The 15,005-nt window shown below is 34.5% G+C and overlaps 1 protein-coding gene across 1 annotated transcript; it reads right to left on the minus strand.

Moving 5' to 3' along the window:
* Positions 1 to 960: 960 nt before the first annotated feature.
* LOC126977493 (segmentation protein Runt) lies at positions 961 to 12,037 on the minus strand. Its single transcript, XM_050826336.1, has 3 exons — positions 11,298 to 12,037; positions 3,774 to 3,911; positions 961 to 1,985 (listed from the first exon to the last, which is right to left on the minus strand). The coding sequence occupies exons 1-3, from the start codon at positions 11,743 to 11,745 to the stop codon at positions 1,345 to 1,347; spliced, it is 1,227 nt and encodes a 408-aa protein (XP_050682293.1). The 5' UTR covers positions 11,746 to 12,037; the 3' UTR covers positions 961 to 1,344.
* Positions 12,038 to 15,005: the final 2,968 nt, after the last annotated feature.

The raw sequence follows: 15,005 nt of genomic DNA on the forward strand, positions 1-15,005 counted from the left end.
TGGATTACAATAATAAAAGTTCAATCAAACTGTGAAAAGAACGTTATATTTTATTTCAAGGATGCAAAGCAGTTCAATGGTATTATTTCCTATTTTAGGACTGAAAGTTCTCATGTGATTCTTCTGTTGTGACAACACACCATCAGGTGATCTTTTATTCGATATATTTAAACAGAATCGAAAAAAGATCGAACTGAAACAAAAAACTACTTTAAGTAACAGTTTATTGACGATGTTGAATGTGATAATAGCATGTGTCTCGCACGTTTCTTTGTTCACAGAATGTTTGTATGTAACACAAACAAACATTTTATTGTCCTCATGTTGCCTGATCGTGGCTGTTATTTAGATCTCAGTAGGGCACTGATAGAATTTAAAAGTACTGTTATCCTGACACACCAATTGTAATATTTTATGTAATGTAATAATTTAATATATATTTGTGAAATTTGGATTATCTTTGTCTTACACTAAGGGGATTTATAAATAAATTGCGTCGCTTATTTGATACCTCGCCATTGAAACGATAGAAGAATCATTTATGGTGGTTATTGATTATTATTGATTCAAGTCGTTTAAATATAGAAAGGAGACAGTTTTTTTTGTTCGACGAATAGGCCCACCACGAAATGCGGTGTAAATTATTGAAACATATATTGATTTATTCTTTGTAATCTCTAGATTATAACGGTGTGTTTGGTTTGAAATGATCTAACAGGAATACTGATATATTTATCAGACAAGATTCTTATATGGAACAAACTCAGTTTCCACGTAGCACTACAAGATTTGATATTATTGAAGCTCTGTTATCGTGTTAGACATTTTTAGTACTTGCTCATTTAATATTTGTGAGAATAATAAAAATCTTTATTTATTTTCAATTATTTCTTTAATTTTGTGAACTACAAACTATCATTATACAATTCTGATAACATTACCGCTCACTACAGATATAATTACATACCTTTTAATAAAACCTTCAAATGTACAATAATATTCAATAAATAAACTTTTATATTTACAGTAATATTCAATGTTTATAATATCAGTCGTTCATTATTTACATTTTATTTCCTATTATTTACATTAGATGGTAATTTACAAGATTAATGAAATACTCTTTCGTGGTAATTATAAAATCTATAACAACAGTACCTAAAACAAATTAACTATTAATTGCAATAATTTCGTAACGTTAATAAACTACATTATGTAGTGAAATCTAAATTTACATTATCTATGCTAACAATAAATATATCTTTTCTATAGTATGTACAAAGCTCGGTGTATCACATTTCAATAAGTCCGCGTAACACGGATATAACACTAGTACTAGAAATGTCAATATGGCCGCCAAACTGATTTATGACTTGATAACGTTCCATTTGTAAGTTTTGTCGACGTTGGACTTGTTGACAGTATGCGAGTTGTTCTTGAGGGAGCCTTCAGCTCATTGCGTGTTCGCGGTTTATCTGCGACGGTAGAATCTGCAGCTTGAACCTGCTTCATCTCTTGGAGTTCAATATTAGCTGGTCGCGCTGGATGAAAGGCAGATTTCACAACTTCAATGGGTTCTTCGTCAGACTCGTCAGATATTGTTTCATCATGCGTTGAATTCACTTCAGATTTAGACTCAGCCTTTGACTTTGGGCTAGCATTAGTTATACTTCGTGGACTTCCACTTTGCCGACTACTGGTTGGTGATAAACGAGCGCTAGAATTGTCAATTGAAGAAACACTACTTTGCAAATGTCTCAGGGCATCATAGGGATTAATTCCATTTTTCAGGGTTAATTCTGGAGGCAGACTTTTTAATGCCAGATCCGCTGGATGTGGAGAGAATGGCAGCAGTCCATTTGGTGGAAGAAATGGTCCTGGTGGTGGTAGTAGTCCAGCTGGGGGTAAATTCGTTATGGCTGGCGGAAATGGAAATAGTTCTGGTCCTTGCAATGCTATCGGTGGTGAAGTCATTGGTGCGGCTCCTGTCAACAAAAGAAACAAAGTTTGTTAAGTACTCGTTAATATTGCAAGTGTCGTCGTTTGAATTGGAAACATGACGTAATATGAAAGACGAGTCTCCAGGGAAAGCCAGAGGCACGCGGGCACTCCACTGATTCTCTGAACACCGAGGGTGCATAATCGTACTAAGGATAATGTACAATCTGTAGGCGTTTAAAGGCGGCTTCACCGAAAGGGATGTTTTTTTAGTACGATATTGGTAGGGTGAGGGTGCAATATTTATTTATCCGAGTACGATGTCGTATTTTATTATCCAGACGCAATGCTCAAATATAATTCCGTGCGATGTGTCTGTACTATATTGAGATCGTATAAACTATGCCGTACACGCTTGGTGCATTACTAGGGACACATGTGCGGTACAAAGCTGGTTCTATCATGATAAGGAAATGCTATCTCTGTGCAGTACGAACAAAGAGATACAAACGTGAAATTTTCATTAGCAACAGTGTTCGAAATGTTCTTGTCGCTACACTGGAGCTTTGATTCCCGATAAGTGTAAGAGAAACTGATAAAAAAGGCATGGCGGAGGCGCAGATTGGGCCACAAAGAGCACAGAGGTGGTGCTTCTATCTTTTGCACTTTTTATATTTGCAACAGTAGCACTGCTGCACAGACCACTTTAAAAGGCATTGGGGGTGGGCGAGGTCGTAGCGAGGGGGTAATTTGGAGAGGGGGGGCCAATATCGGCATCGCGTCTGATTGAGGTGATTCCAATGGCTAGCTTTAATTATGTTAAAAAGTACAATTATTGTATTCATATTTAACAGAAAAGATTTTCAAATTGCTTTCGTTGCGTAACCCTTGTTTTGTATTAAGAGCGCAATACGAGTGCGGAATATTCATGAAGTACGATCGAAATACTCAAAGTTGGGGAATCTCTCTGTGAAAAGTATCGAGGCATGGTTTAATAACAGTCGGTAGGTGTTTGAGTACAGCGCTCCTCGCGTTTCAGAGTCGGAAACAAAAAGTGGTCTGTGGCGCGGTCGCCTACATTGGAATAAAATTGACTCCACACTCTCTCGAACGTGAAGGCGTTCCTTTTTTGTATGTTTTGTGTTCAACGCCTCCACTTCCCCCGACAACGGACTTCAGCGGGTGGTTTTGCTTCGGTTGGACCAGTGTTGTTTTGCAGCGCTCAAGAGCTGTTTCTTTTATTTGAACCTTTACGTTGTACGGCCTTGAGGGGGTTCAGTTACGGGCAACATGTTTTCGAGTGTTGTTTGGAAAATCGGGAATTTTCAAATTAACGAATACCAAAATCAATCGATGAAAAGTTTAGACGAACCGAACGTTTTAAGCATACTAGTTTATGATGAACTATGTATGTACCTCCTACGTAATTATAACACATCCATAATGTAATTCACTGCCATTTGGTTTATACAAATATTTATGTTTCAGCATACTTTAATAACTTTGTATACCGAAAGTTTAATAATTTGCCTCTGAAGACATACGTACAGATTGAACAATTAATCGAACGTTTATAAATATACATGTATATGGTAAGTGGTACCTACCTAAAAATGTACTGTTTCACAATCAAATATTTTGCAAATATATTATATGATTTAAATGATCAAATTTTATAAAATAAAGGTACAGTCAATCATTTATAAAAAAAATACTTAGTCCATGTTGCTCTAAAATGTGATATTGATATTTTACACATAAATACATATTTAAAAAAAATCTCTTATTGATTAAAAAAAGGTAACTTATATTTTCATAACTTATATGAACATTACCTTTGAGAAGAGCTGTCTGGTCTCTAAGCTGGGGAGGCCTAAAGTAATCCGCCCAGGCGTAATTGAGATACGCCGCGTCCAACCATCCCGGATTCAGCAGAAATGGGCTGAATGCTCCTGGGTGACCGTAACCATAATCTAAAACAAAACAAACAACTATTAACAACACATACCTTACATTCTAATTATTAATATACTGAATGAAAATATACTGAATTGTTTAAAATGATGTTTATAATTGCTTACAAAATATTTAAGGCAAGGACACAATGATCTCAAAAGTTAGTTAGGGCGGTAATTTATAGGAATGTTTACCGACTTTCGTCTATAACAAGCGTACGTGTATACAATACGTTTTACTGCTTGAAGACGGCATCTCTGTGCCATACGATTTTATGACTCCCCGTCACATTGCCTTTTGCCTTCAGCGAAACACATTGTTAAATCGATAGGCTACTGTACGTTGTACGCCGATTTCTATTTTTGTTTTATAGCTGTTTTAATCTAGCTCCTAGTCATCTTCATCGATGAGATCAGGTGTATCGGTTTTATCACCGAATTAACTGTTTACGATCACTTAATTTACTTTGTTTTGAATTTAAACCTTTATACACTTGAGTAACTCTTCAGATGTTTATTATTGCACAAGATACTTTCATAGCATAGTTAGTAGACGTTTACAGTTTTAGATTTAGGAACTGCTTAAAGTGTTCGTAATTTGGATCACGGAGTTTGTGTTTAGCTTCGTTAAAAAATATATTTATTTTTAAATGCGTCGTATTATCGTAGTAGTATTATGTATAAGTTTACAAAGTCAATGCAATGCTTTTGAAGATTAATAAAGTTGAAGATTTATTTGAGAATAGCTGGTTTTGCCATATAAATTATTTTTAGAGTTAGACCGTTTCTTGGAAATTGCAACATTACTTAATTTTGCTAACATAAAAGAATATTTTTAAAATAAACGTAGCCTAAGTAACTTCTTATTACATCTGCTACCTGCCAATAAAAAACCCGTCAAAATAGGTCCGGCCATTTCAGAAATTAGCCGGATCAACAGACAGACAGACAAAAATTATATTTTCATCAAAATTATATAGTTATTACAATATTACAAACAGACACTTCAATTTTATTTATATCTATAGATTATGAATAAATTAACGAAGAACCTAAAATCAAATGTTGTCATTTTAAAATATTTGAGTTACATTTTCATTTAAAATAATAGAGCGGTGTTATCAATATTCCTCACTCGCTCTCACTTTTGGATCTAAATATTTTGTTCTGTGTCAATCTATGCAAGTAAAAAATGGCCTATTAGCAGAAACGAGTACTTCAGTTTTGTAGATTAATATCCCAAATCGCGGGTATTTTAAATTAAGAACGTGATGGATGGCACGTCACGCTGTCACGCGGCTATTCGACTGTAGGAACCCAACATCACGGCACATAATGAGTTAAATGTAGAACTCGGAAACGGCCCGCTCCATTTGTTAATGCCAGCATTCAATTAAATTCACTTCCCCAACCCTTTCATACACGATGCTCTGAATATTAACGTGCTGTGAGCTGTCGAGACGCTCTTATAAGGAGACTTTATCATTTTAAATTATGATGAATGTTGCTGTCATTGAGTGTGGTAATAAAAATGTTGTAGCTGACAAATCTTGCTGAACAATTTGGAAACAGAAGACTAACGTATGGCGTATTGTCGTGAATGTCAAAACAAAAGTTTAATATCACGGATGGTATGTGGGCATTTGTCACTCGTAAATTAATGTTTGAGACGGAATGGGCGCCTGTTAAATAAATGGAATCAGATTTATTGGTCATAACTCGAGTGGAGACGTCTTTGAATATCACCACATTTTATTGTCTTAGTTTTGATTGCATTATCATACGTTATAACGTCTAGCAATTCCTAGGATTATTCGAATATGATTTAAATCTGATTTTGATGGTAGAAATTAGTTGATCTTGTTTAGTTTATCTGCCTATAAGAATTGCATCCTATCATCACACGATGCGACCCCGATCACATCGCTCTGCAACCCGTCACCTCTTAATTATTTAAATCGGCTTCACTCACGATCGTCATTAATTCTTCACTCACACTCAGGTGTGAGACGAAACGTTCGCGTGCACTCACTACTGCACTCAACCTGACAAAATATGACCTCAGAATGTTCCTCAACACCGATGAATCATGAATAAAGACGATTTCAATAAATAAACTAAATATCCCATCATAGTTTTTTTATAACATAAATATGAAATGTTTATATGCTTTTGATTTCCCTTCGAACTTAAGATCAGTGGTGTTTTGCGTATAAATAGGTTAATAGGTTCGAAGGCAACACTGCACATAATTGATACAGTACAATAATATAAGTACAGCGAGTACAACTTAGTCTATGCTAGTATGCTTGCATCCCGTGCTGGTAAATAATTAGGTAATTAAAAAAACAGTTACTCTTAGAGCTACTTGATGTGGTGTAAGATGAAGTGAGAGAAATATAAATGTGTTTCTTTTGTATTATTTGTTTTTAAAAAATTTAAGGTTTTAAAAAGAATATTATTAAAACTTATACTTTTACGATTTTTTAGATTATTATTCGCGCGCTATATCGTATCCACCTCGATATAATTATAAAAATATTTAATCGATGCTAACCAACTAAGAAATTATGTTGTCTGTAAGATTTTATGTGAAAAAATAAACATGTCTTATTATCACAGGAAACAGTTCATAATAAACAGAATAAGAAATTATGGTTTTCAGTTGCAGGAGTAAGTTTGCGTGGATGCGGCGTCAGATCAACCAGGGTCATAAAATTCATATTTAACTGGCGGTCGGGCAGATCAAACGGAGTTTACGGCGGACCAGACATTGTTTACATCTGCTCCGCAACCGTGGCCGCCTCGTGGAAATCTGTAACCGCTGTGCGGAAAACCCTCGCGTTCTCACTGATATAACAATACTTGATTTTGTTACGGGATTACTTGATCTTTGGTCTCAACAAGCATAACTTTTATCTTTTAATTGTTCATTTGTTAAAATAACTTGTATGTGCTTATTACTAAATAAAGATAAGACCAATAAAGGTTTTTATCAACATTGTAGGAGTTCTAAGCTAAGAATCATTCAAAATTTTTCTGTCCACAAAAGTGTTTTTATTCTTGTTTTATGAAACCCTCGATTTGATGCAGTTTGATAATTTTACAGTTCCATTAGATCAAAACACAAAAGTTTGAAATTAAAGATTGTTAGTAAGATAAAAGTTGTTAGTTTTAAATATTAATAAATGCCGTGCCTATAATAATTTATTAATATTCACAATAATAGCCTCAAAACTCTGACGGCCTTACAAATAAACTTGGTATAAAGTTATACCTGAGAATAAACCAAGAATATGCAAATTCTTGAATATATCACAGACAACACTGTTAATACAATGATAATTCTGAAGATTCCGAATGTCAAGCAACCTTGCAAATAAACGTATTAAGTTCAAATCAATCATAATCAACATATCTATTTGTTAACATTTTGCATATTCTTTGTTTATTCTTAGTTATAATTTAATGCCAATTTTATTTGTAGAGCCGTAAAACTTCAGCTGTTCATGTATAACACTTCTTAAGGCCACGTAAGCTAAATGTATCCATATTTCAGTTAGAAGACAGTTTTACGAAAGCAGCGCTTGTCAAACAAATACAGTTATAAAGATAATTAATGACTTAAAGCTGTCATTAACTAACGCCATAAAGCCACATTGATTGAGTTATTCGTTTTCCTTTGATGTAATACGTCCGATGTTAGTTTTTCCGCATACTGACTTTTTATTATTGGCCGAAGTTCGGGCTGGCATTAATTTGTTTATACAGACGGTGTGAGTGAGGTTACAACAACGAAAATAGATTTGTGGTGCCTATAGATTAATATATCTGTTGAGATAGTTATCAGCTGGTATTATTGTGAAAAAGTCTTGTAAGACCGTTACCGATCTTTTAAAGCTTCGAAAAACATTCAAATTAATTCGATAAGCGATATTAAATTAGTAAGTAAAAGTAGTAGTAAATCGAACCGGGGCAACGTGTTGAAAGTCAAAGTTAAAGGCTTAAGCTTAGCGCTTATAATATATAATGTACATTACTGAATCTACCATATTATGTTCTAAAAAGTAGAGAAACTCAACGTCCACTTTTTACAATCAATAACTATTTTAAAATACATAAAAATTAAGTTTGTGTGGTGCTTCATCCAACATTTGAATTATGTTCAAAGTTAAAAACGTCTTAAATATCAAATATTTCATAAACAGTAATAAGAAATAAACTGTAGGTATACTTATTATGTATATATATTATGTAAATTTATTTAATTTTTATTAGATAAATAGATACTTAGATTTCTATAGAGATCTAGAGATCAATACATATTTGAACATTGAATTTCGTGATTAAAATACCTTTTGAATACGGCCGTAATAATAGCAATAAAACAAAAGCAATAAACTGCCGAACTCCATCCAAATGTGTTCAGCCATTTATCATCCAATGTATATAATCTATTATTCACCAAACTGTCAATGAGTGTTTAGAGAAAAGAGATTTTAAAATACTTTTTATTTTTCCCTCACATTTTAATATGAAATCATATTAATATAAATTATATTTTGAGATAGATATTATAGTTTGTGATGTCCGTAAGAGTGCGTAAATATTTGAGATTGATTAAAGCTCTGTCGTTCCAGTTAACTTTTAGAGGCCACGAAAGCTAAAAGCATCATATATAAGTTTCAAGTCAAAACAACTCCGAGAATTGAAGTTGTTATTCTTAGCAGCGATAATTCGGGCCGATCAGACACCCAGCCAATGAATGTCTACGTGATTGAGTGACTCTCCTCTCGACAATGAAACAGATGTCTGTTTCTATTGTTTATGGTTCCAGACGGTTCAACATATTGTAACTCTTTGATATTTTTCTGTCGAATCTATAGTTTATAGTTCGTTGGTTATCTTTGTAGACACAGAAAATAGATTTAAAACCGCACAAAATTGCGAATTCTTACAAAAAAACACATACCTTAGTGGCATTTATTAGAATTATCTGATTTAATGTTTTAAGATGGTTATGGTATGCCCAAACTGAATTCTAGACAACCATTGGCTACACGATTCATTTACTGCTTACTTTACCAATGCATTTGAACCGCTTAAGCCTAACCTTACCAAGTCTTAAGAATTGCGAAATGTGTTATTAATTAGCATTTTCAATTCAATCAAAACCAAAGTCTAATAAACTTCAATCAATTTGGTTGAACTAAGCGCTTTTGAATCGTCACTACAAATATTTACTTTAAATTCCTGAATAAACCTTTTGTTGGGAAAAAGCAGAGGTCGTGAGAAGAGTATAAGAAACTCAACGACCACTCTTATCATTCAATAGAGTATTTTACAATGGCTGTAATATTCATATCAGATTAGTTTTTTAATGTGCTGCATCCAATATATGAATCGTCTTCAAAGTTAATAGCATTTTAAATATCAAATATTTACTAAAAGGTAATAAAGAATAAACGATATAAATATAAATTATCGTATATTGGATGCATCATCAGTCATTAGAGTTTTGGATGACCACTGCCACATCAAGTTTTGCTTTAGTTTCTTTTGTATTAGATTAAGCATATATTTTGTTCTCATAAACTTTTTTTTGTGAATGTGTTAGTTTTTTTCAATTCATTGTTTGTGTAAGGATGTTACGTGTACATGATAGGATGGTCGTGTTCGCCTCTTGCTTCTGTCAGTCATACTTTATATTATTTAGGTATTATTCCTAACACAAGAGGCAAAATAATAGAAGTTCGACTTTTGAATCGTGTTACGGAACAAGTTAAAATGGACTCACGGCTGAAAAAACCTTATCTATCAAATCTGTACCTATAATCTTTTTTATTCGTATAATTTCCGTAATAGCTTGAGTATTATTTCCTTTTCGGTTTATCTAAGTTATACTTGTATATTACATATTGTAATTTCAATAACATTATATATATTTAGTACGTATAAATATTCGGATTAAAAGTTTAAGATTCGACTATTTATACAATATGTATGAAGCGAATGGGTGCTGTCTATAAAATTATGCGAAATTATTTGAGAGCGAATGCTCGGATTTTAATGTAAGTGGATTGAATAAAACTATTTTGAATGTGGTCAAATACCGCGGCTCCACAAAACCAAACTCTCTGGCAAACCTCCAAACACCAAGCGCACACGCACTTTATTTATTCATTCATTCTTACATTAATTTTTATAAAGAGCAAAGTTTTTATGTAATGTATTACATTAAAAACTATTTCACTGATTTTAAAAATTCATTCACCGGTAAAATGTTATATGATCGCTGAGTAATATGGGTTGTATTTTATTTAATTAGAGTAGAATATGTCAACGTATCTTAATATAATATAATAAGGTTCGATTTGCAACACATTTCTCTTATAAGGCGTTACATTTTTTACTTGTTGTACTATCAACTTTTGTCTCAATAAAGAAAGGTGAGTGTCAATGTTAATACTTATATAATAATTCAAACATTGCAATCAAAATTATTATAGAACGTTTTTTTTCTAGCCACAAGGGATGTGCCCTTTCGCGCATAGGACCTAGTGAAATTAGAATAACTGAAATTTCTTTGATCTTATGCTTCTTCTCTCTCAGTACGCAAATTGTTTCCGAAGCAATGGCAGTGATAAATTGAAGTCACAAAGTACATTCAACAGATTAAATTTTTACAAAAAAAAAATAACTTCTATTGCAGCTCTTAGTAAGATTATTAGTAGCTATAAAATTAGTAGTTAACGACATCTAAGAAGCTCTTTAACTAATAATTGTGAAACACAATAAATAAAACCAAAATGTATCGTGGTTTATGAATGGTTGCGAGTATATATTTATTTAATTTGTTGATCTGTCTTTTTATGTACCTACGTATCGTTTAACATATTTTAATATCCTCATTTGAATATATATTTGCAATTATTATAAATCTGCTGCTGACCCAGCAAACGTTGTATTGCCGATATTAAAATCGCGATACAAAAGTAACTGTTGATCGTAAATGGGTGAAGTTGTATGTATTTTTTAATTCTGACTCATAATCAAACAAATAAAAAAAAATGTCGTGGACCACTCTATACATTTAGGGGGATGAAAAATAGATGTTGTCCGATTCTCAGACCTACCCAATATGCACTCAAGATTTCATGAGAATCGGTCAAGCCGTTTCGAAGGAGTTTAACTACAAACACCGCGACATGAGAATTTTATATATAAGATTATAAAAATACCGTGTGTTTACTATGTATATAATGAGTATGCGATTTAACAACACTTCAGCAAATATATTAATAATTTAGAAATACTTAATTAACGTATATCGTATAGATTTCTATTAATTTTTTAATAAAATATTATCATAATATGTAAGTTACTAGTACTAATAAAACTTACTTTGCTTAGTCCTGGGTTCCCTGGGTCCATCAACTGTCACTTTGATAGCTTTACTGTACGTCGCCACTTGGCTAGGGTACGTGCTGATAGTGATGGTCAGAGTGAACGACTTCCCCCGACCACTTCTGCCAACAAAACGCAGATCATTGAACTTGGCCACTTGGTTCTTCATCACCGCCGTGCAGTTCCTCATCTCGGCCATCACATTCTCATCATTTCCAGCTTTGATCGTAACTATTGTCCCGTCCTGAACGTCATCCAACGCGACCACTTTGAAAGCCAGAGGCAGCGACTTATTAGACCGCCAGTGTCCAGGTAGCGCCGAGCACAGAACTGCTGGGGACCCGGTCTGCACCAGGTCTCCGTGACTCTGTCTGTAGTACTCGTGGATGTGGGAGTAGACATCCGCCATGGTGGGGGCTGTGGGGCTCGCGTGCGGAAGGTGCATCGACGCCAGCTCTACGCTAAACACCTCTTAACACGCCACTAAAGTCCTATGAACTCCAAAAAAAAGTTTCGAAAAGTTTCAAACACGCAACTGAAAGTACACGCGGAGCGCTCTAGAAGTTGTGTAAAGTAAGGGCGCGAGTCACCGTATGAGGGACGGGCGCCGCGTCCTACACTTGTTGGGTACGCAAGGAGCTGGGCGGGGGCCTCACAAAAATAATGGGGCGAACTGCGACCGCAACCGAAGACGACCGACACGCAACGAACTAGACGCGAGCGTACACGCAAACTCTCTTCCGACTGATGACTGCGATACGACGCGACTTTTTCCGATGGTCAATATTTTGCGTTCGCGGACGCCCCCACTCGGGTGGTGGCCCCTACGTCTCGTAAAAAGTGGGAAGGAGACGAAGGGTGCGGGCAGGCTGCGGCCGCAACGGGAACGAACGGGACGGCTGCGGTTGATCTCTGCGTTTTTATAAAAATTCTCGCACGACAGGGACGCGAATACACCAATCATAGCGGTGGAAGCGAAACAGGCGATTATTTTTTGAATAATAGTTGTGACGTATCGCGAGGCGGCAGTAATTAGGCCACTGGGCGGCGGGAAACCGCGGTTCGTGTGGAAACATATCAACGAGCTCATGAAAAATTATGATTTTCATTTTTGAGCCGGGTGCATACAGATGGCATTTTGTATGGACGTTTCAGGAATTTTGATTTGACTGAATCAATCAATCGGCACATCACTTATTAATATTGAAATTATTAATTAAAACAATAATGACAAACTTTTCAAATGGACTTTACTAAAAACAAACCAATTAACAAAGTCAATTAATTACAAATAAACATAAAAATACAAACAATTGTTATTTTTTGACACTGATTTCAATTAATCTAATTAATTAAAATAATTAGGACTCTTCGGAATGGTACCAAAAATTCTTCGCTAATATATTAACGGAAGTTTAAAGAAAACTTTATAAAACCACTGTGTTCAATGTTGTTTGTTAAGATGTAGGTGCGAGAAGGATGGCTATATGGGCGGAACGCGGGCGGAGCGACAAACTTGAACAACTTCGTGTACTGGCTTAGATTTCCCGCGCGATTTTAATAACTTTTCACGGTGGAAAATTCCCTCATAATCGTATATTCATATATAAATAAAATTGATGTGTTTGTATGACGTAATAACAAAAATAACAGCCTCCACTTAATTCCAACGAGTATCTTCGTGGCTATCCCATAATACCAATTTTAAAATATTTGATACAATAGAGTATAGGAAGGAAAAGTCCTTCCGACTACTTTAGTGAAACGGATGGACTGATTTTGATGAAACTACTAGGTACTACTAATTGGTTTATTTAAGCTAGAAAATGAATTCAATTTCCGCGCCCAAAAGCAACACCTGTAGAAAAATAACGAAATGTAGGATGTAAAAATAAACCTACTCCATCATAGATTTAAATGCATTATTTTTATTAGGTAGGTACTACTTCTTTTATAACATAAAATTATTGCCATTATTGAGAGAAGAATAGATTAACCAATAAGATTACAAAAGTGCATAAATATATTGTTTTATTAAAAATGGCTCTGTCGTAAATCCTGCTACTCCACAGCTGAATATCCAAGTGATCCGGCGGCCTGGGACTAGATTATAGCAATAGCAATAGCAATGATAGTACAATATTGTTTATTTCATTAAAAAGAGCTCAAAAAAAAAGTATGCTGGGAGTGTTTCCTGCGCCGCTTCTTCTCTCTCAGGCGCAATTTTGAGAAAATAGTGCTTTTTATACTTTGGATTAAAATGGGTACAAACAAGCCCTTTTAGAGACTGCCGTTTAAGGTTGACCCGATAAGTCCAGAATCAATTCGGTGTGTGTAGATGTCTTCACGTTGTTTATCTTTACCGTAACAGCAGATGAGTAGATTACATTACACTCACTCATGTGGTTATAACGACAAAATACTTAAGTAGGTACCTACATAATATGAATTAGAAAATCGAAAACACATTAGATAGATATTTGATATTTGACGACCTGTATAGCCGAGTGGTAAGTATCCTACCTACTAAGCTAGACGTCCCAAGCATTTATATGATGAATATGGATGTTTGTTTCCGAGTTATGGATGTTTAAATGTATTTATGTATGTTTAAGTAAGTATATTGTATTAAATATATCATTGTCTTGTAACCCATAACACAGGCTATATATGCTTAACTTGGGGCAAGATAATTTGTGTAAAAAGTGTGTCAATATTATTATTATAGTTGTGGGGATTATTATTATAGTGGTGTGTCGAACAGAGACCTGGATGAGAAGCTTTAGTCCTAGCCATCATGCCACCAACACTTTATCAAGTTTTTTTATGACAATAAGGGATAAGACGAGCTTGACATCTAGCTGATGCTAATTGATACGCCCTGCCCATTACAATGGAGTGCCGCTCAGGATTCTTGAAAACCCTAAAAATTCTGAGTGGCACTACAATTGCGCCCAGTACTGTCACTGTAATTTGCCTAGTAATGTCACTACTACATAGCTACGGCGCCCTTCAGACCGAAACACAATAATTCTTACACATTACCTTCTGCTTCACAGCATAAAAAGGCGTGTTGTGGTAATCATAATCTAGTTTCATCCTGTGCAAAGAAACCTCCCAGTGGTTCAATATTATGTACATAAATTATGACCTTTAGACACTAATAAATGTCTTTGGACACTAATAAATGAAATGAAAGGTGATCTTCAACAAGTAAAAGGTAATGATAACTGTACCAAAACCTTTATAATTAAGAAGAAATACTTCACAACTGTTATTTTCTTATATAAATTATTACCTATACAATTAATTAGACGGTCCATTACTTCTGTCCAATATTGGATTAGGTATGTGTAACATCTTCTTATATATAAAATTCTCGTGTCATGGTGTTAAAAATTGAACTCCACCGAAACGGCTTTACCGATTCTCATGAAATTTTGAGTGCATATTGGGTAGGTCTGAGAATCGGACAACATCTATTTTTCATCCCCCTAAATGTTAAGGGTAACCACATGTTTTTTTTATTTAAATTTTGATTATGAGTCAGCATTAAAAAATACATACAACTTCAAATTTTCACCCATCTACGATCAACAGTTACTTTTGTATCGCGATTTTAATATCGGCAATACAACATTAGCTGGGTCAGCTAGTATACCTATATAATATTAATATTAGTGCCTACAAATTATACACCAGTAC

Source organism: Leptidea sinapis, chromosome 45 (assembly GCF_905404315.1).
Source record: "Leptidea sinapis chromosome 45, ilLepSina1.1, whole genome shotgun sequence".
Classification (NCBI taxonomy): domain Eukaryota; kingdom Metazoa; phylum Arthropoda; class Insecta; order Lepidoptera; family Pieridae; genus Leptidea; species Leptidea sinapis.

Excerpts from the sequence above, each read along its gene's own strand:
- LOC126977493 (XM_050826336.1), bottom strand. The coding sequence starts at position 11,745 with ATGCACCTTCCGCACGCGAGCCCCACAGCCCCCACCATGGCGGATGTC. Across the intron at positions 3,912-11,297 it reads GGAACCCAGGACTAAGCAAA|ATTATGGTTACGGTCACCCA; the intron begins GTAAGTTTTATT and ends GTTTTGTTTTAG. Across the intron at positions 1,986-3,773 it reads CCAGACAGCTCTTCTCAAAG|GAGCCGCACCAATGACTTCA; the intron begins GTAATGTTCATA and ends TTTTGTTGACAG.